At 34.4% G+C, this 20,722-nt stretch overlaps 3 protein-coding genes across 8 annotated transcripts; 2 read left to right on the top strand and 1 right to left on the bottom strand.

The window, feature by feature from the left end:
- Positions 1-7: 7 nt before the first annotated feature.
- Positions 8-5,997, top strand: LOC106172774 (sulfide:quinone oxidoreductase, mitochondrial). Of its 3 annotated transcripts, none has more exons than XR_001239447.2 (11): positions 8-399; positions 1,294-1,464; positions 1,622-1,675; positions 1,982-2,179; positions 2,535-2,638; positions 2,920-3,034; positions 3,308-3,491; positions 3,754-3,821; positions 4,112-4,290; positions 4,611-4,764; positions 5,301-5,997. XR_001239447.2 is itself a non-coding variant. In XM_087003803.1 (11 exons), exons 3-11 carry the CDS (start codon positions 1,312-1,314, stop codon positions 4,669-4,671), a joined length of 1,116 nt encoding a protein of 371 aa, XP_086859929.1. In that variant the 5' UTR covers positions 227-399; positions 732-844; positions 1,294-1,311; the 3' UTR covers positions 4,672-5,997. The 3 variants fall into 3 exon arrangements, 2 of the variants coding, with proteins under 2 accessions (XP_013409111.2, XP_086859929.1); XM_087003803.1 differs by adding an exon at positions 732-844 and having other exon boundaries at positions 227-399; positions 4,611-5,997; XM_013553657.2 differs by having other exon boundaries at positions 4,611-5,997.
- Positions 5,734-20,545, bottom strand: LOC106172775 (tRNA (adenine(58)-N(1))-methyltransferase non-catalytic subunit TRM6). Of its 3 annotated transcripts, none has more exons than XM_013553659.2 (13): positions 20,416-20,545; positions 11,538-11,671; positions 11,218-11,324; positions 10,667-10,758; positions 10,326-10,409; positions 10,003-10,127; positions 9,801-9,846; positions 9,187-9,520; positions 9,008-9,070; positions 8,733-8,815; positions 8,337-8,439; positions 7,868-7,954; positions 5,734-7,011 (listed from the first exon to the last, which is right to left on the bottom strand). In XM_013553659.2, exons 2-13 carry the CDS (start codon positions 11,659-11,661, stop codon positions 6,928-6,930), a joined length of 1,332 nt encoding a protein of 443 aa, XP_013409113.2. In that variant the 5' UTR covers positions 11,662-11,671; positions 20,416-20,545; the 3' UTR covers positions 5,734-6,927. The 3 variants fall into 3 exon arrangements, with proteins under 3 accessions (XP_013409113.2, XP_013409112.2, XP_086859928.1); XM_013553658.2 differs by lacking the exon at positions 20,416-20,545 and adding an exon at positions 12,612-12,775; XM_087003802.1 differs by lacking the exons at positions 11,538-11,671; positions 20,416-20,545 and adding an exon at positions 12,612-12,767.
- On the top strand, positions 12,753-19,961 carry LOC106172776 (uncharacterized). 2 transcript variants are annotated; one of them, XM_013553661.2, is made up of 7 exons: positions 12,753-12,931; positions 14,493-15,049; positions 16,181-16,350; positions 16,546-16,647; positions 16,864-16,971; positions 17,396-17,474; positions 17,690-19,961. In XM_013553661.2, the coding sequence occupies exons 2-7, from the start codon at positions 14,707-14,709 to the stop codon at positions 17,908-17,910; spliced, it is 1,023 nt and encodes a 340-aa protein (XP_013409115.1). In that variant the 5' UTR covers positions 12,753-12,931; positions 14,493-14,706; the 3' UTR covers positions 17,911-19,961. The 2 variants fall into 2 exon arrangements, with proteins under 2 accessions (XP_013409115.1, XP_086859930.1); XM_087003804.1 differs by lacking the exon at positions 12,753-12,931 and adding an exon at positions 13,765-13,890.
- Positions 20,546-20,722: the final 177 nt, after the last annotated feature.

Genomic DNA, 20,722 nt, shown 5'->3' with positions numbered 1-20,722 from the left:
GCATTTGCCACACTTTCAACATAACGTCCGCACCGTAGACTCCATTTCGTTTAAGAAAGAGACGGAGAGTATGTCCAGAACGAGGATAGAGAGCACATATGGCCTTCGAGGACACGTTCTGAGTGTTTACCGTAGAGTAGACTTTGAGGATAACATTGACCTAGGTCAAAGTGCAAAACAACCATGGCTGCTGCAGGAAAACTCTTTTCGGGTCGGTTCCAGTTGTTGAAATCTTTGAACCACCATAGCTCTGCAAAGTTTTCCACTGGCCGTCACTTATGTGCACAAAAAAGTTATGAGTTGTTGATAGTGGGCGGCGGGACGGGCGGAACGGTGATTGCTAACAAATTCGCCCCGAAACTTGGATCTGGTAAAGTTGCAGTTATTGAACCCAGTGATGTAAGTAGATTAGTTACTTTGAAAATCAGTTTATATTTTCCTGTTTACTGCATTGATAGCATACTTAATTCATCTACGAGATAGTTCTATCACAGGTTTCACTTTCATCACCTCTTTTTCAGCTACAGGTTATTTGAAAGTTTTTTCTTTTGAAACTAAATTTGCTGCCTTCAGCAAAACAGGATTTTGTTGCTTAATCTTTATTATTTCTGCTCAACACATGAAACTATATGTACAAGAGCTCTGCCCTCTGGCTGACAACCCACACAGTAATAGTTAACTGCTTGCTCACTTGGTGCATAGCGCCTGTACCTGTATTAATACTCTCCCAGAGGTTTCCCCCAGGCACGTTCTGGCTGCAAGAAGAAGAAGAAATCCCTGGAAAGAGCAGCTAAGGTTGCAGTGCAAACTAAGCAGTGTTTTGATCACAAAAGGAGGGGATGCTGTAAGCTGTTACTAAAATTAAACAGGGCTGGCTGTCAGAGGTCAATTTACCTGTTACCTAAGAGAAGTGAAAATGTACATGTAGAAACTCTTCACTATATGTAGCTGGATAAATCATGCCTTTAAAAACTGCTTTGAACTGTTCTACTGATGGATGCTGGTGTAAAAACTATACTTTAAGTGAACCCTGACAACTAGCCATCTGAAAAATCTGCCCACAAAATGCGATAAAAATGTTTGACCTTTCTGTAGTTATGTGGATGGCTAACTTTATTTAAAAATAAAATTTTAATCCAGGGATCTTCATTTTTATCATGCCCCAAATTTTTTTGCTAAGATCTGATATTTACACAGTTTTATGATGTTAACACTAGGAACTAGATACGATGATGACCATGATAAATAAATAAATAAATAAATAAATAAATAAAAATTGTTCATATTCCTCAGACACACTACTACCAGCCAATGTGGACACTGGTAGGTGGAGGGATAAAGACACTGGAAGACAGCAGTCGGCCAACCAAGAATGTGCTACCAAAGCAATGTGACTGGATTAAACAGAAAGCAGCATCCTTTGACCCACATAAGTGCACTGTAACTACAGACAATGGAGATGAGGTGATTGATGCTGGAGGTTTCATGTGTTGATATAAGTGAATTTTATTTTAGTGATACCATGGACTATCGATAAATGCTTATTTCCAAATTATATAAGTGTCAGATAAATAATTTTTAATTGATGATTTTCTTTGCAAATAACATTTTTTCTTTTCAGATAAAATATCAATATTTGGTTGTGGCCATGGGAATACAGCTCAACTATAATAAAGTAGGTTGGGTTTTTGGCATAAATGCATATAAGCATGACTTCTTTACATGATGAATCATGACTGTAGGAATTCCTTTTTCTTCTGTGTGGATTTTCAATTGGAATAGCAGTGTTTTTGCCTTATGTTGATACCCTAGATGGGCTCATAGGGTGAACATTGAGGACTTTTATTTAAGTATTTAAAGCAGATACCTGCTCAGTGTGCAATTACAATTTGTTTTTATATTCACTGATTATTAAACCATTCAGTTTTTGTGAAGCGATTTATTTAATTCAACATGTTTTTTTTTTTTTTTTTTTTGGTAGATAAAAGGCCTCCCTGAAGCTTTTGATGAAGATCCCATGCTGACCTCCAACTACAGCACGGATTATGTAACCAAGACCTACAAAGCCCTGAATGAGTTCCAGGCAGGCAATGCCATTTTCACCTTCCCAAACACACCCATCAAATGTGCAGGTGCTCCACAAAAGATAATGTATCTGGCAGAAGAGAGGTTTAGACAGGTCAGCATTCTGGGAATTTGTTTTTACTTCTGCCAAAGAGAGAATGACTTTGGTTCTGTTAGTTTGTCTGACTATTAGCAACATTAGGCATAAAGTTATGGACAGATTTGATGGAAGTTTTCAGGATAGGTCTGATCCATTAATCATTCAGTGGTTACTTTTAAGTTAATCATTTTTTTTGGCAAAGCTCTCTCTCTCTCTGAATACTTTTTTTAGATCATAATGAAAAGAAGGATCTGAGGTCTGCCTGAAAAAAGATATCATTAAATATGGTATACATGAAAGGAAAATATAAAGCACTAAAAATGATTTTAGAAATAAAAAATAAATTATATCAAAACATGAATGCTTTCAGAGAGGTGTTCGAGACAAAGCAACTGTGATGTTCAACACATCATTGGGTGTGATTTTTGGTGTGAAGAAATATGCTGATGCCTTGTTGAAAGTTATCGAAAAAAGGTAAGACCACACAAAATTTCAGATATTTCATATTTAAATGGACTCCATGGTGGGGCATAGTTAACATTAATCACATATGAGATATTTTTCTGGTTTACTGAATGAGTTTATACTCTAAATTGCAACTTTTTCCATAGCATTGGCAATAAGATGGCAAGAAAATTCATTAAAAATCAAATTGCTTACTGTATGTGCAGCACTATTATTTATTCGTGTTCATGTAGCAAACATGATTTTTTTTTTTTTTTGCATTTTTTGTGGATGATTTTTATTTCATTCAGAGATATCAAAGTGAATTACAAGAAGAATTTGATTGAAGTTCGCCCTGGTAAAAAAGAAGCTGTATTTGAAAATTTGGACAGCACCACAGGTCTAGGGAAGACACAAACTGTCGAAGTGAGAAGATAAATTACTCCATTAGTCCACAGATGTTGACATTCTCAGATATAAAGTGAAATTCTTTGCTCTGCTTTTACTAGGCATAGCAGAGATTTTTTATGGAATGGATAAGATTTACTTTATAAGATAGAAAATTCTGAATATTCATGAGGTTACACAGGTGTTGATCACATTGTTACTGTTATGAAGTATTTCTTTCTGTGCATCATCACCAAAATCAGTTTTCAGTATTTTTAGATTTGAAAACATTGATTTATTTTATATTATCAGTATTCATTCATGCACATCACGCCACCCATGTCAGCGCCAGATGTTCTGCGTAATAGTCCCCTAGTGGATCAATCAGGCTTTGTGAATGTCAATAAGAATACACTACAGCATGTAGAATTTTCTAATGTCTTCGGTATAGGGGACTGTACCAATGTCCCCACATCAAAGACAGCAGCAGCAATCTGTAAGTTGCTTTGCTAGTCTCTAAAGAGTGGAAACACTTTTTACAGAAAATGTACGATTTTATTTTAAAATTTTGATTTGCAATAGTGCTTCTGTATCTAAAAAAAACGAGTACTCAGATTTCAAGTTTCACAAATATATTTCATTTAAATCAGTGTCCAGGGTGAGTTTCACTGAACCTCAACACACATTACCCGAGTACTTATAACAGATACATTTTACCATAGTAAAAGCAATTTTGGGTTCATTACATTTTATTTCAGCTGGGCAGTGTGGCGTCCTTAGAAAAAACTTATGGGAGGTCATGCAGGGCAGAGAGCCAGAGAAAGAGGTCAGTTCTGACTCTGTTGATACATTTAAATTCTACCCTGTGGACTTTTATTTTAATTTTATGGGAGAAACACAGCATTTTGTACAAGGATGTGATTACCTGACAAATATTTGAGAAAGGTAATGAAATTCATGTATCTTTTTACTGTAAAACCGTATATAGCATATGTTAAATATATAGCATTTGTTAATCAGAAAGGAATTTGAGGTAGTACAGTCGTGGTAAGTTGTGGATGAATTATGAGGGATAATTTCATCTTTCACATGGTTCCTCTTTGTTCAAATTTTCAGTATAATGGCTACACCTCCTGTCCTCTTATTACTGGGTACAAGTCCTGTATCCTGGCAGAGTTTGACTTTGCTGGCAATCCTCTGGAGACCTTCCCAATCAATCAGGGGGTGGAAAGACGTTCCATGTTCCACATGAAGAAAGATGTCATGCCACAGATGTACTGGAAGTTTTTGCTGAAGTAGGTCCAAATTTTATTATTAATTTTTTCTATAAAAATATATATTCTATTGCAGAATGTTACAAATATTGACTACAGGTGTGGGAAAGTTGCAATGTGCTTAGTCTTCAAAGTTCATTGAAGTTGAAAGTAAGGTTGCAAATAAAAAAAAGAGCACCATTTGATTGTTTGTCAATAAAATAAAAGCTGGAATTTTTATCAGAATTTAGAGACGACTTTAATAGGTGATTTCTATAACTGGTGGGCCCCAAAAATATATACATATTTATATATATATATATTTCCACACATCAGTGAGTAATATCTTGATTTTATTTCAGTGGATACTGGGAAGGACCAGACATTCCAAGAAAAATTATGCACTTGGGGCTCAGCCAGTAAAAAGAGAAATAAGAAAATATGTCCAAAGCACAATATCTAGTATTAAACATTTTAGTTCATTGAATAGTGTGACACATATCAAGTGGTTTCATGGTTAGCTTATATTACTTCTATTTTTCTATATGGTTATCATATCAACTACAGTAATTCTATGCATTGGATTGAAAAAGGAAAGGTGATATTTTATAATTATGATTTCATATCAGGCCATTGTGATTGGAAACATTTGGCAGCAGTAGTAAGTCAAGTTTATCTTAAGCTACTATGCATTGGAAGTGTTAATTAATTTGATTTAATCAGCATTAGCAGTTTATCCTTCATATCGATTGCTGTGTGAATTAAGTTTTATATGTGGTAATGAATGCAGTATTAAACACAAATTAAAAGAATGGCAATGACCATTAAACCTTTGATGAAGCAATGATGTGACACAATTTATGAAATGTAAGGATGCTGGAAACCAGTGTCAGAAACTTAACGTTTACTGCTTCATGCAATTAAAGCAAACCAGCAGACCCAGTATGCCCCACTGATGTTGGTCAAAACATATAAAACAAATTTTCTCAGGTTCACTCAGCAGTTTTGCCAAATAGGTCTTATATTATTATTTATATATTATTATTTTTCAGTGTAGACCTAGCACAACGCACAGTTCATTTCAGCATTATGTTTTCACAAAGAAGCCAAAGGAGAGAACAGCATTACATACCAAGAAAGCAGCACAAAGCACTTGAAAAGCATTGGGTTTCCAGGTTGAATTTTTTCTTTTACAAGTTCAGTTTATGTTACCTTATCAGAACACTGTTATTGTTATCTTGTGTGTTTAGTTTGAAGAAATTCCAAAAGCAGTGGGCTGCATTTTTCAAAAGCTTTATCAGAACACTGTTATTGTTATCTTGTGCGTTTAGTTTGAAGAAGTGCCAAAAGCAGTGGGCTGCATTTTTTTTTGTATAATAAAGATCTTTCAGGCACAAACAAAAATTTACAATACATTTAACAAAATGTCTGATAGTGGGACATTTAAGCATCCTTTTATATTCAAGTATCAGAGTAATATGAAAGTAATGCTTCCAAGCTTTTATTAACAGTAATATAATCAAAATGTCTTGCTTTTTGAGTGTTTATTCAATTGTGAATTTCTATTTTCAGTATTATTGCTCTTCATTTGTGCCATATTATTATAACAAGTCTGTTTTAGAAAATTTTGTAAAATGCAGGTGGTTCATATTGAACTTTGTATTCAAAAGAAGTGTCCCAACAACTATTTTCTATGAGGTGATTTCAGTCTGACAGATTCTTTAAATTAATAAAACCATTTTTCTTGTTTGTGCAGTGTTCTTATTGTGCCAATTTTACCCCCCTGATGAGCTGTGGTAACTAATCTATTAACAAATGTATCATAGCCAGGGGCTTCAAAAGGGGGGAGGGGTCTTTTTCAGAAAAAGTGGACCTTTCACCATAAAACCTAGGACCTTTTCTAAGCAGAAAGGGTGGCTCCTTCAGACCTACCCTGTCTACAGGCCTGAATTTCATGTGATGTTTTCTGCACAATTTCAAGTGTAAATCGTGCCAGAAACAAAGGGATATGATAAAATTTAAAGATTAACAATTCCATAGAAAAAGGAGAAATACACCCAGCCAAAGTCAATCCCTAAGCTGAGCTTTAGTTCTGTGAGCCAGCATCTTCATTTTCAATTCCACATGTCAGTGAGGCACTACACTTTGTTCACTTATGTAGAAATTTGAACAAGAAAAAGCTTGCCAACTTCAAATTTCAAACTCTGGCCTAAACTTCCATGATACATAAGTGTCCATTTCAATAAAAACCATTACAGTTTAATTGATATGTACTTCTCACCTAAGCAAGACCAGCAGTTTCAGTATTATCTATCTGCAGACAGTGTTAAAATGTATACTCTTGTCAACAGCAATTTAATGGTGTAACAATTCGCTATATTCTGGCACTTTTTACAGTATCCCTGCTCACAGGCCACAGCAGTCCTCAGTAAAGCAACTAACCATCTGTAGACAGTATCTGTATGCATCCCCGCCCATAGCAGTCACTGGTAAAGCAACTGGCCTCTGCAGACACTACGTGCATCCCGAAATACAGCACTGTAAGGCACAACATCCTACTGAATGATAGCTGCCAAATTAATCAGTCTGCTGCTTTCTTTCAGTTAGGAGTAGTGCCCTTAGGAATCATCTTTTCAAAAAACTAATTTTGTGGATTCTTGAATCTGGTCACTGCTTGGACTATACAATCACTGTGGTTCCTGTTAGCAGATATCCACCAGTACCAGACATGTTAATATTTGGACGAGTTCTTCCAGGTAGGACCTGCATAAGATTAAGAATAGTAGTATTTAGTACTACCAAAGGCAGAAAAGAGCACCTCTATCCTCTGCTTAAATGACAATAAAATGCGTTCAAGCTGTGTTGCTTTATGTGCAAAACTTTAATTACTATAATTGTGCTTATTGGGTCACAATAATTTAAAGCAATAATAACTCTTCATTTGAGATTCAAAATTCTGCAAGAAATACATTGTAAACAATGCATGGAAATATATTCTATTGTATTTTACCACTAAAACGGCCTTTATTGTAGTAAAACTAAAATCTGTGCTTGTCAATAGGGCTTTCGATGCCTTTCTTCCCGGTCGTCAAGGCATCCCTTGCTAATGATGTAAGGGTGTCACACGGATTCTCACTTTCATTCGAGACCAAAATAACATGGCGGGAAACACATTGATGCAGATGCAGATGTAAGTTGCGAGTTTTTGTACAGTGCGTCGGATAGCGAAAAGCCCAGAATGGCACACATTGTAGATATAAATGCATTTTTAACAAAAAGACGAATATATCTCATAAATCTTAGATTATTGTTATATAGTGTTGTTGTTGTCTGCTTTTCCCGCGGTTTTAAGTAGGTCACCAGTGACTATGCAATGTCAGAGAGTGCTCCGTCAGTTAAAATCTCTTAAGAGATTTTAACAAAAAACCGTACGTTTAGGAAAAAAAACCTGGATTTACTTTGAATGCAGGAATGGGGTCGTTGACCATTGGTAAGTACGGGAAAATTGCGTTTTTTTCCAGGAAAATCCAATTTTTGGCCACAACGAAGAGTTATTATGACTTTAAGCCAAGATTGCTAAGTTTCACACTTTTTGAGGCTCTGGAAAAAATGGTCGTACCTGATATTCCCTAAGCCATGTCTCTGTCAGTGTCAGATGTACCACTCCTCCCCTCTGCCTTAGCTTTACAAAACATTCCATGAGAGGCTGAAAGAAATAACAGAAATGATGAGAAGTAATAAATAAATTATCATAGTGCATTCCAAGTCTTGCACCAAAGATATTCCATAAATGTGTCTATTCAGTAAGGATTATTAAACAAACTTTAGATGTCAGTACATAAAAACAATACATAAACACTGAAACCTGTGTGTGAATTTACACAGACATGCAAATACACATGCACACACAGTACATCATTATAATTTTTTCATTCACTACAAAACACACACTCACACATGCATAGTATCTTTCATACACACTTCTCATATCATTTTTGGCAGCATCTTTCCTTACATCACTATTAACATACATTTCATATTTAAGCAAAAACCCATACTTTCCCCATCAACACATTATTGACACTTGCCTCCTGGTACTGACAGTAGACAACAATAGGTCTAGATGGCGCCACATACTCCATTAGGCTCATTACTATAGGGGTTGGGTTGAGTTTACAGGCCACCAAGAGTCTGGAAAATATAGAAAAAATTGCTGCCAATAGTAGTTCTTCTCAGAATACTTTAGGAATGAGGAACAGAAACAAGACTAACGTTCACCCTCACATAGGAATTTCCAATACCAAGTATGAAATAAATGTAGCATCTATATTTCTTCTAGATGAACTAAAAGAAGTGTTATGTCAACATTATTAATCCAAGTTTTTAGATGAAAACAAAAGATAACAGATTTTGCAACCTCTGTACAAAATTCCATAAAGAAAATAAAATGACACTGACTAATCAAATCACACTTAATTTCCTACCCATCCATATTTCTCTCCAGCAAAATTTGCCTGGATTTCTCTAAATGCTGCTGCTTTAATTGTCTCTTTGCATTTCTTTCTTCCTAAAAAAAAAAAAAAAAAAAAAAACAGTTTGTAACAAAAATGTTATATTCATTATTTCAGGAATGTCAATTGTGTATCAATGTAATTGGCACTTTCAAAACCCAGACTCAAGTACTTCATGAATTTTTCAAAATGATCTGCTGAAGTGTTCAAATAAGAACTTGCTGGCATATATGGAATTATTGTTGTACCTCCAGTTTTCTTTTGGCAATCTGCTGACATGATATAGCACCTTTCCCTTCTTGACTTTCCTCCTGAAATTACATACAGTGAAGCATAATTTATTTCTGCAATAGAATCTTTTCAGTGAAGCCTACTTTTTAATTCAGCATTATGAATTTCTATTCCACTGTTTGCATGAAAAACTTACATTTTGTGTTTCACTTTCTTTGCTTTCGTCTCTGTCACTAGAAAGTCCATTTTCATTTTCAGTGAATGTATCTTCTTCAGTTTCTTCCTTTTTCAGTTCAAATTCTGAAACACCCTCCTTTGGTACGTCTGATATGTCTCCTAAATTTTGTTCTGATGTTTTTCCTCCATAATTCCCAAGTAGCAATGGCTCTGTTTTCACTTGAACTTCAGAAATATTCTTACTATGCTGCCTTATTATTTCCCCTTCCTCAAGACAGTTAACCTTGTTTAATGGGAATGCATGAAGACTGTCATAAAAATGTTGTGGGAAATTGTATGCTTCTAGAGTCTGCCTGAATGAGAAAAAGAACACCATCAGTAACTTAAGTTATACTTGGCCTGTATAATTTGTGAATGAAATAGATTAACAAAATCCCCATGTCCTTACACTTGAACATAAACAACATATCTCGCACATATTACACTCACAGACATTTACATATTAAGCATTCCATATTTCTTTACTGATACAATTACAATTTGATAACAACAGAATACATGGAGATGATATACCTGTATGTGTACAATTACATATTAAAAAACAAAAACAAGCACTGCTTTCATACTACTTACCTAACTGGTGCTGTACCTGTATATAGCTGAACCACAGTTCCATAACCTTTAAATGATAATATAAACACATAAAACCAGCTTTAAAGTGTTCATTGATAGGAATATAACAGGTAAAAATACAAGTGAAAAGCGCACATTTGTGTCCTTAGGGATTGCGCACTAAGTAAATACTAGAAGATTTTATGTTGCTACCAAGACCTACCTCCCATTTTCTCCATGACTGCCCCTAGTACCAACCCTCCACATGTCTCTACCACCATCAGCTTACTGTGAGCACGCACATTACCATAGACCAACATCTGGGACAGAGAGTCCACTCTTAGATTGCTGAAATTACAATATGATACCTTGGTTGCAAATGTGATTAGCATATTAATTTTTTTTCAAAGAATATCAAATAGCCATTTTCAATTTCAGAAACAAGTAGTAGGGGGTCTGAACAACATGAAATGGACAACAACATGTTATCATACTATTTTCAAATCCATGTCAGAAACAAAATAAACACAAGTGCAAAATACCCACCATATTTTTGAGGGTCCTTTATTGTAGTGCATCTCACAGAGAAGTCTGGTGGTGGGCTTCAAAACGGTAAACACATTTAAATGTCTGGAAAATAAAACGTGAATATAAACATATCAATGTAGTTTCCTTCATTGCTATCTGTGTGTGTTCATGTACAAAATAAGAATAAAATCACCTCCCTTTATCAAGAAAAAAAAGAGTAAAAATTCTCATAACACAATGCAATACAGACAAAATCAAATAATAATTACACTGCGAAATTCAAGGAACACATTTCATGTGTCTTTAGCTTAACTGATTTTGCCCTTAAAGGAAAACATAAAAAGAAACAATGCACTTACTTTTTCTTCTTCTTTTTGATATATTTTTCCTGAGCAAATTCAGTCTTTGTCCTGAATGTTGAACTGTTCTCAACAAGAGTCTCCACTATGCTCTGAAATTTGAATGATCAAAAATTTGAAGCATGAAAAATAAAAATGATATCCAAAAACAAACTTTTTGCTTAACTGGGCAACGTCTATCAGTATCAAATAGCAAAAACTATCCACTTTTTGACTTTTGTCCAAGGAGGCATTCCCAATGAAACTATGATTGGACAGTATATAGATCGATCCAATGCAATCAGATTTACTGAAAGTCAGGAATTAACTTTTGTTTCTGCTAATCTTTTGGAAGCTTTTTCACTTCATTCTGAGTACAACTTAATGGCTCAAGAAGACATGTCATTCAATTAATCTGACTGCATTCAGCAAGAGTCTCCGCAGAGCTGAATCTATTTACGTAGAACAATAGTTTCATTGGGAATGCGACCTTACACAATTCACAATGATGAGTATATATGGCTTGTAAAAAGTATGTGACCATGCAGAAGTGACAAACTCAACATATCTACCTCTCCACTGACTCCCTCTTTCTTCATCTTATAGATTTCTTCTCTGGAAAGCTTTTGGTTTGAACGGCAGTCATTAAGATTTCTGTTGTCAATACCACTAGTTCCATCTATCAAAACAAATGTATAAATAAAGATCATATAAAATAATATTATTAGCAAAATGAAAAAAAAATTTTTTTTTTTTGCTCATTTGTTTTACAGTGGGAAATGGCAGTAGAGAAATGCTTAAGTTGGGGTTACTCCCCTGTTGTAAATAACCCCTTTAATGCAGCCCTTCAAGACATGCATATAGCTATTATTAACCAGAAACTTGTGCTTACCAGCATCTTTTTCTTCTTCCGAACTTTTTCTACTCAGCTTCACCATTTGACCATTCTTGACTTCAAATGTAGTGCCATAGGGTTGTCCAATCAAACCATTTAATGTGAATTTAATTTTCTCCATCCAGAAAGGTCTATGGGAGTAGAAATATTGCCAATATCAAACTGTAGTCTCAATGACAGATTTTCTAAAAATTGACCCAATATTTGGAAAGTGCTTAATATACTGGCTCCCCAGCAATGTGCTTTGTGAAAGCAAGAATATAGTCTCTTTGATAGGTATATCAGAATGCACTAGGCACCTCATTTAACAACCTATACAAAAATTTTCTACACCTAATTTTTTATACTTTGTGAAAATATAGAACATTTGTGATCTTATGCAACAATTAAACTCCATGAAAATTGATAAAGGCAAAGTATGTTTTTAAATTGGCACAAAAGCACTCAGTGGTCACAGCTTTCTGGCTAAGATGGGACGACACATTTGCCATAACATCACTATTTAAAAAACTGTGATATTTCCTTTAATTTTAGAGATATTATCAAAATTCCAAAAGTATAACATTCTGAATAAAAAGACCTTTCAGAAGATATAACTTGAGTTTATATCTGGCACATTGTAATTTTTTCTGATATAACTACCTTTGAAGTACAATGCTGCAGCTAAATTGGCAGTCATAATAAGAAAGATAATAAATACCAAATTGCAAATATATTTATTTAGTCATGATGCTATGGGTTGTTTTTGATTCAAAGTCACACCATAACACTATAATTTTAATAATAATAATAATAATAATAATAATAATAATAATAATAATAATAATAATAAACATTGAAAATCGAAGGCTAAGAAGATTGTGGCATACTGCATTAATGCCGAATATTCCTTATTGAATTTAATTACACTGAACTTAACACGCAACTTTGAAAAATATATGAAATGAATAAATAATTCATTATGGACAGGCCCGCTGCCTCTGAGATAAATACATGCTGTGCATACAGTACACTAACAGTTAGCATTTCTAATAGAATAAAATATTTCAGTTAAAACCAGCATATCGTTACCTATTTTTCCTCACTTGCATTACTTTCAAGTGCTCTTCCTTTTTAATTATGACTTGATCATTTTCTTTTATCGTAGAATCAGTCGTTTCAAGTTGCATGTTGAAATCAAAGACCACAAGTGCAAACTCCGCTCTTAGAAAAAAACCGGAACTCGTGTGCAGAAAAAGATTGTAATAGTACACCGATGCTGCAAATTACGTTGCACTCTGTTCGCAAGTGGTCTCCAAGCACATTATTTACAAGTCGTCATGACGTCATATCCCCTGCTGAGCAGAGGTGAAGAATTTTGAAGGCTCACGAGGTTAAAATTAATGAAAATGGTGAGTTTATTACCTCTTTACTTTATTCGATGAGATGATTTGTTGCATTTTTAAAGTAAGCAAAGAGTTACTCTAAGTGAATTTTTAGATTACGAGACACCAAATAGACTGAAACTACTAGAAGAGGCCACTCATAAATTGAAGAAGTGAACTTGTAAAGTTAGTAAAAACTTATACGTACAAAGTACAAGCACTTAAAACTCCCGTGTAGCTAACTAAAGGAACCAAGTTCAAACAGTTATAACTCCAGTGTAACTAACTAACTAACTAACGTTATGTTTATGTTGCCAAATTTCACTATTTAAAACATCAGGCTACTATTTAAGTATTGACAATTAAATTGGTATACCTCAGCTTACAATGATTTAAACAGAGGAAATAGGGTAAGGAGAAGAAGAAAGCAAAAGAAAAAATATATATATATATATATTTTTTTTTTCTTTTGCTTTATAGTCATTTTCATATATATATATCTGTAAGAAGGCTAGCACTAGTAGCAGTACAGCTACAATGAAAGAAAAAAGGTATGAAATTTTACCCTTGATTAATACTAAAGTAGGATTGTGTAAGAACATAAATGAGTTTAATTTGTATATCACTTGGAATGTGGGTCTCATACTCTCACTGTTAACTCGTGGCCTTCAGGTAAAAAACATCCTTATTGAGCATGGCACTGTAGACTCATATGGTGAATTTTCAGTGCCAGCCTCTGGGAAATTAGACTGAATAATTTTATGTCCAATTAGGCTGCAATCACAACAGTGGACTAACTAGTTGGTGGATCAAATATGGATACCCACTTAAAAGCTTGCTGCCTAATCTTCTTATAGGAACTGAATAGATTGCCGACAGGGATTATGCAACAAGCATTCAAGTGTGTCAGCCATATTTGATCCGCAGACTAGTTAGTCCACTGTTGTGAAGGCAGCCTTAGAGATAACACTTGTGATGACCAAGTTGTAAGTAAATATTTAATGTAAGGGATAGTAATACATTGCAAATTATGCAGTTGGTAATGAAGCTGTTGTGAAGACAGTGTCAAGTATCTGCTAAGTACTGAGTATACCGGAAGATGATGGATTTATATTATATTATGGATATTGCTTGATAGCCTCCATTTTCCCACCTACTGGTATGTCTCTTTCACATATTAATATTAATATGAAATGATAAATGTGGCAAAACTACCAGTGTGATTAATTATTTGTACAGTAATTTATTTGACATTTTCAAAAATCATTGTTTCTGCAATATTAGCTGGGAAGTAATTCATTACATTCACTGAAATCAGCAAACAATCTGTTTAATAACAAAAATCACAATATTGTATGTATACAGGCATATAAAGAAGATTACATGCATTTACACCAGTTTCGGTATCTGAAAGATGCTCTTCTTGAGAGCACTTAATCAGTGCATTGGCACTTAAAACTTACAACTTGATAAATGTCAAATTTGCATAGCTTATTAATTGATGAGTATTTGTTTACAGAACTGGAGCTGATGCAGTTTATTGTTACCAATTGAATAGTTATTAACCTTTCTCAACTTCATATTTCAGGTTGGTGATAACAAGTGCACACGACAAAGTTGTCAACTGTCTATTGGAACTGGCACCTGTGCATGGTGACCATTCAAGACCAAAATCAATACACAATTTGTAAAATTGCTGTTTCCCACTACATAATTGATCCACTGTTGCCTAACAGAGTGGTCGCTATTGGATAAACCAAGTCAGGTTGGTGGCAAGACCTTGGTTCAACAGATATACTAGAATGGGCTGTGGTTCCTCTACAGGGAATGGCTCCTCAGCTACTTTAGAAGGCAAAGAACCTTATAATAATAATGTGGAAAAAGAGAATAATAAGCAGATTCAGAATGGTCACATTCAAAATGGACAAGTCTGTCATGAAGAGAATCATGAGGAACCTGTTACAAAAGAGATGATGAATGCGGATCAAGATCAGAAAGATAAACCTGCAGCAGTTCGGACTTCCACACCTGTTCCTGTTTCTCCTGGACTAATAAAAAACAATGATGTTAAAAAGAGCCTAAGGACTCCTTCACATTCTGCTGAATCCAATAGCAATCGTCATGAGGTTATAGTAGAAACACATGGTAAGTATGAAATTTGGCTGGTAGACCTGTGGTTGCCTTCTCCCAGTCTGTTATGTTTGATATAAGAAGTGTAATGTAAACTGCAAAGTCATTCCCAATGTTTGGCGCATTGGATTTATTGTTTACTTTTTAAAACTGTGCCCTTCTCCCCATCAGTAGCACTTGGCTAATAACTGTACTTAAGTTTGTTTTGAAAAGCCATTTCTTTAGAATGTATAAATGGCCTATCATCTTAAACATTAAAATGATTGAATACGAAATGGAAAAAAAGAAAGTGTTATTGATAATTTGACCAAGATTTGAAATGTCAAAAATTGTTTTTGTGATTGTGATCTGTAGCCATTGTTCAAACAGAATTTGTTGTCATTTAGAAAATCACTTTTCTTGAAAAGATAATATATATTGGTAGCATTAAACTTGCTAATCTTAAAAAACAGAAAAAATTTTTTTTTTTTTTGCATGTTTAACATTTTAGGGAATCATGCCATTGTGCATAGTCTTGTTTAGGATAGTCATGTAGGCTATATGAACCAAGCAAAGTTTTAAAGTTTCTTTTTGAATATTGAATTGCAACTTATTTAGGCAAATAAATTAGAAATAAGTAACTGCATCATTTACAATGAAGTCAGCCTGTACTACTCGTAGCTTCAAACCTCAGACAAGAGCATATTATCACCAGTCAGCCACAAACAAACACTATGGAGTGGTGCTCATGTTGATCCCTCATGAAAGCCAATTAGGTGACAGAAAATCAATAATTTATTCCAAATATTCAATAATGTAATTGGTGGCTTGTCTGGGGATCAAGGCCAACATTAAGAAGGTTGTGACTTAAAGGTTGTAGTACTCTGGTACATATAGGAAAACATTAACAATGTTTTGACAAACAGTAAATGGCAACAGTTTCTGATGAATTAATCAGCTTTCAAGACTGTTTAGACATTCAAGATTTAGAATTGATGCACTTATTTTTATGCAGTTATATATACCTGCTTCATTTCTTTTATGTACTAGTAAGAATTGTAGTAAACAAAGACAAATCTGTATTATTGTTCGTCTTGTTTTATTAGTGGTTGATGTATCTGTGAATTATTTTTTCATTTACTTTTATTCTGTTAATTTTCTCCCTAGAAACTCCAAAGGCCATTGCATTTGATGTTGCATTAGATGAGCAGAATGGCCTGAACCAGAAGCCTGCTCCCAAACGCTTCCAAAAGTTGGAACCTCTCAGCACAGCACCCAAACTAACACCAGAATTGCTGGAGGAAAAAATGAAACAAGTAGAAATTAAAAGAGAACAGGTAATTAACTTAGGCTAAGTGACACAGTAATAAAAAGCATAATGTATTGCAGCTTTAAATTTTGTTACCACACTTACTATAGGTTTTTTATTTTTCTATTAAACAAAATAAAACCCATTGTATCTGGTAGCAGAGTGTCTATTTGTAAACAAAATATTGACAAAATGTGATAATAATGCAATTTTTGGATTGCAGGAATTGGAAAGAGTGAAGACAGCTTCTAGAAAGTCATCCAAGAGGAGAAGGGAGCTGATACAAGCAAGGGAGTTTGAAAGACAGCAACAGCAGTACAATCAGGTAGGATAGAATGTGCAATAACTAATGTTACGCTGTATCAAATACTCTAAAAAGCTAGATATCTATAGCACTGCAATATGATTAAAATATGTAATCACTGCTAACTTAACTGCATAAAATGCTGGGGCTGGTTCAAAAGGACTCAAAAGGAACTACAATGCAATTATCTGTGTTTAAATACACTATAAACATTTTGTCTGGGTATTTCTGTGATAGATGGAGGAACAGCAAAAGTCAGCAGGAAAAAACAGAGAAGTTAGGCAGCAAGAAATTATTGAAAAGCAGAAAAGAAGGGAAGAACGAGCCAGGAAAGCAAGGGAGAGGGTAAATACTAAAACTTCCTTCTAATGTTCTCATGATTCATTCACTTGCTAGTTCTGAATATGTGGGTCTGATATTAATAGTCTGTAAGTATTGAATCAGATGAAAAATATTGCTGATTTGACTGAGATGCAATAATTATAAGCAAATTTCACAGTCTACAGTACCCATGGTTGGTATGATGTCTGCCTTCTGATTTTTGTGGGCAAATAGATCAGGATGCTGTCATAAAATATTTGCATTAATACTGTACTGCCACATTATCAATTAATACGTACTGTGCTCAGCTGCGGGTATATACATGTACATTTCAAGGATGTGACCCATTCCTCTCTGAATCTCTAGTTTGTGATACTCTGTGATAAAAGAGAACTTTTTAATTTATTATCTTAAAGAATGTTTAATATCTTGCTTTGTCATTATTTAGGCATTGAAACTTCAACAGATGAACACAGAAGAACTTGATTTTGATGTTGAAAAAGACGAAGCTTTTAATGCAGATGACAGTAAGTAACAGAAACAGCCTCATATCTACAATATTGGTTTTAGCCTTACATTCAAAACATTATGTTCTGACAATGAGATCTTGCTTTTTACCTATCATTAGCACATCCTTAGAACCAATGCAGTCAAAACTGGAAAATATTGGAAAACGTTGTTCTTGAACATGACATCTTGAATAGAAAGATGTGTTAAGCACTGTGTATTCCTCACATTTCAGATGACTCATGGCTGGATGGAGACAATAACACCAGAAGTGATGATTTAGATGAAAGAATCTACTCTGGTCGAACTAGTCCCTTAAAACGTGTTGGCCCACCGAAGGTGTACCCTCACAGTGCTAGCACCACCGACAGTTTTGACAATGCATTTATGAGGAGTCCCCCTGCCTCCAGCAGTCACCATGACCAGGATAATAGGGATGACTTCTTCGATTCATGACAGAATGGAGAAACATGCCTTGGTGCTTATTGATGATGTACCGGTATAAACCTACCAACAGACCTTCCTCAACCTGATTTCATCAGTTAAACTAAAACAAAAAGTGAACAAGTGTGGTAACTGGTCTGAATGAACACAGAGTCTGAACATCTGTAATTAATTGAAAAAGTCAACTTTTAGGGTGTTTCTCAAGTAGAATGCCAGTCATTGCAATACAGGTCCTCTAATGACATATAGTGAAATTATGTCATAACACCTGACCACAGGGCACCTGTCCATTGCTGTTTAATTATCTTATCATAATATTCTGTAAAGAGATTGAGTCTTGCCTTTCTTTATACTTGGCATAATTATATTGATGATTGATTTTCTCAGCACTTTTTTACTTATGGTAGCATGCATGTATATTGCATAATATGACAATGTGAAGCCTGCCTTACAAGGAACAAAGAAATTCTAATCAGTATAAATACAAGAGAACCTTCATTGCCTTAATTATATGGAACTGCTCAGCACAAAGGTCAACCCTTATTTGCTCATTTTTAAGCGAGTGGGAAGAAAGGGGGAGGTACCAGTAGCTAAAAACAATGAGAAGGCACATTCATTGGGTTTTCCTTTGATCCATCACGCTTTGAGACAAAATGCAACAAAAGTTTTTTGCCATGAATTTTGCTATTATATTCATATCTTGTAAGAAGGTTGCCATTTATACTGATGCCCAAGAAGTGTTGCATAAGCTTTGTTGTCTGCAACTTGTATTTTACACCCCATTTCCATAGATTAGATCGACCTACTTTAGATCGACCTAACTCCCTGGGGGTTCACGCTAAATAGCTGTCAGCCGGGCGGACACGAAAGTTAATTACCCCCTTACAGCTTGTAGTAGGCGGGCAGACATTTAAGTTGGATTATCTGAAAGTAATCTAGTGAGACTCCCGGCGGGGATAGATCAATCTAAAATCTATGGGAATAGAGCCTAAGTCAATTTATTTCAAATACCAAAAGCAGTTGTATTTTAAGATGTTTATCATCTGATTTTTGTACTAATTCTGCCCCTACCAACAAATGGTAGTTGTTGTCCTCCAACTAATAGATGTTGAAAGAATCAAATTACCTCAATAATTATATATTTTATTTCTTTATATACTGTGGCGTCCTTCAAAAGGCAAACCAACAGCATATCAAAATGAAACCTATTCATACATTTTAAGGGAGACTGCTATATGCAAAACATTTCCCAGATCAACATTTAGTTTTTTATATTTATTTATTGATTGATATAACTTACTATATTATAAAATAATTTTTTGTAAAATAAGATTTTTTTAAACTGCTGCATTCTGTTAAGTTTCAAAAAGTTCAAAAGATATCTGCATAATATTTCAATTTAAGTAACTGGTATTTGCTTCAAACCCTGTGTGCAATTTATGTATTTATCATTTTATTTGATTGAAGTGTTGGTCCCTCTTTTAGTAAAACATTTTGTGATACTGATAAATATTTCATATGTCTTGCATAGAATGATTAATGATATCACAAAAAAACCTTTTATGCATTTGAAATTAAGTTAAATCACTGTTTTATACTAAGGGTAGAAACCAAAGACATTCACTTTTGTAGCTCGAATGCTTGGTAATAAGACAGACAGGGTCAAAACCACATGGGTTGACCCACCCTTCCTTTCAAGAGTGATTATTGAAAATGTTTTAAAATTTGTCTTCTTTTCTATGATTTTACAGTCTCAGTTACAGTCGCTTTAATTTTCGAGTGCCTTTATGTGATCATTACAAGGCTGTTGCAGCTGCACTCGTCTTTGATTTATTTATTTTAAGAGTGAAACATTGCTCAAATTGTGTTTTTTATTTTTTCAGTCACCTACTTAACAACATTTAAATCTAAATTGTGAGATAAACATTCTGATATCAGTAGCACCTTTGGTAAAAGCATCGAGGCAGTGCCAGATCTTCCACTGTATGTTACCCAGTTTTTAATACTACAGTTACCTACTCTATGGAGTTTTGTCTTATCTGATAATAAAATAATTCTTTGAAGTTTCGTTATGTCAAATTTATCTATGACCAACAAACTGACGAACAGCTAGTCTACTAGAACACATTCATTTCACCTTTCACTTTGATATATGGGCTGTAGTATTTAAAATTCTTTATAAACTATAGGTGCACCTACAAAGAATTAAAAACTGCTTGCCGATAAAAGTTAGTAACTGTATTCTTAGGCATTTTAATTTTTATTCAAATATGTATGCTCAAAATGTAACGTGCACGATCCAAATTTAAGACAAGCGAGTTAATTTTTTTTATTTTTGCCAAAACAAAGAAATGAGATTTTTAAATATTCTTCATAAATGTATTACCAGTCTAGAAACTTCAAATGAAAGAACAAACAGGTAGCAAATGTGACTCAGCGCTCAAATAACTATTCAAAAGATATTCGATTCGCTATTCATTCTAGAAACAACGAACTAGAACTTGAAATGGAACATACCGGAACGTAAAGGTACTTTCTTTTTCGTATTCACCACATCAGAGCCTCGTGTTGAAGAGTATAATTCAATATATGAAACAACGAGATCGAGGCTAGAGCGTCATGCCTTGCTTACAAAGGGGGGGATTCCCAAACTTGACGTCACATCCGTCGAACATTCTGGAACATTCTAGAGGGCAACGTGCACATGTGTGCACATTCGCTTTCCGGTATAGTTCTAAAGTTTTTTATATTTTCAAAAATCAAATAAATAACCAAAAATTCATATTAATTTTCAAAAACTTTTGTTTTAGTTTTCTGTTTCTTT

Source organism: Lingula anatina, chromosome 2 (assembly GCF_051362555.1).
Source record: "Lingula anatina isolate TDL-2025a chromosome 2, LinAna3.0, whole genome shotgun sequence".
Lineage (NCBI taxonomy): Eukaryota > Metazoa > Brachiopoda > Lingulata > Lingulida > Lingulidae > Lingula > Lingula anatina.
Note: the sequence above shows the minus strand (reverse complement) of the source record. Positions and strands in the feature narration are given on the sequence as shown.

What these genes read in the sequence shown, in the direction of transcription:
- LOC106172774 (XM_013553657.2), top strand. Translation starts at nt 184, where the DNA reads ATGGCTGCTGCAGGAAAACTCTTTTCGGGTCGGTTCCAGTTGTTGAAA. An exon ending in CTACAGACAATGGAGATGAG is followed by an intron (nt 1,465 to 1,621) that starts GTGATTGATGCT and finishes TTTTCTTTTCAG; the next exon opens with ATAAAATATCAATATTTGGT. An exon ending in TTGAAAGTTATCGAAAAAAG is followed by an intron (nt 2,639 to 2,919) that starts GTAAGACCACAC and finishes TATTTCATTCAG; the next exon opens with AGATATCAAAGTGAATTACA.
- LOC106172775 (XM_013553658.2), bottom strand. Translation starts at nt 12,709, where the DNA reads ATGCAACTTGAAACGACTGATTCTACGATAAAAGAAAATGATCAAGTC. An exon ending in AAGAAAGTGAAACACAAAAT is followed by an intron (nt 9,071 to 9,186) that starts GTAAGTTTTTCA and finishes ATGTAATTTCAG; the next exon opens with GAGGAAAGTCAAGAAGGGAA. An exon ending in TTGCCAAAAGAAAACTGGAG is followed by an intron (nt 8,816 to 9,007) that starts GTACAACAATAA and finishes TTTTTTTTTTAG; the next exon opens with GAAGAAAGAAATGCAAAGAG.
- LOC106172776 (XM_013553661.2), top strand. Translation starts at nt 14,707, where the DNA reads ATGGGCTGTGGTTCCTCTACAGGGAATGGCTCCTCAGCTACTTTAGAA. An exon ending in GGTTATAGTAGAAACACATG is followed by an intron (nt 15,050 to 16,180) that starts GTAAGTATGAAA and finishes TTTTCTCCCTAG; the next exon opens with AAACTCCAAAGGCCATTGCA. An exon ending in AGCAACAGCAGTACAATCAG is followed by an intron (nt 16,648 to 16,863) that starts GTAGGATAGAAT and finishes TTTCTGTGATAG; the next exon opens with ATGGAGGAACAGCAAAAGTC.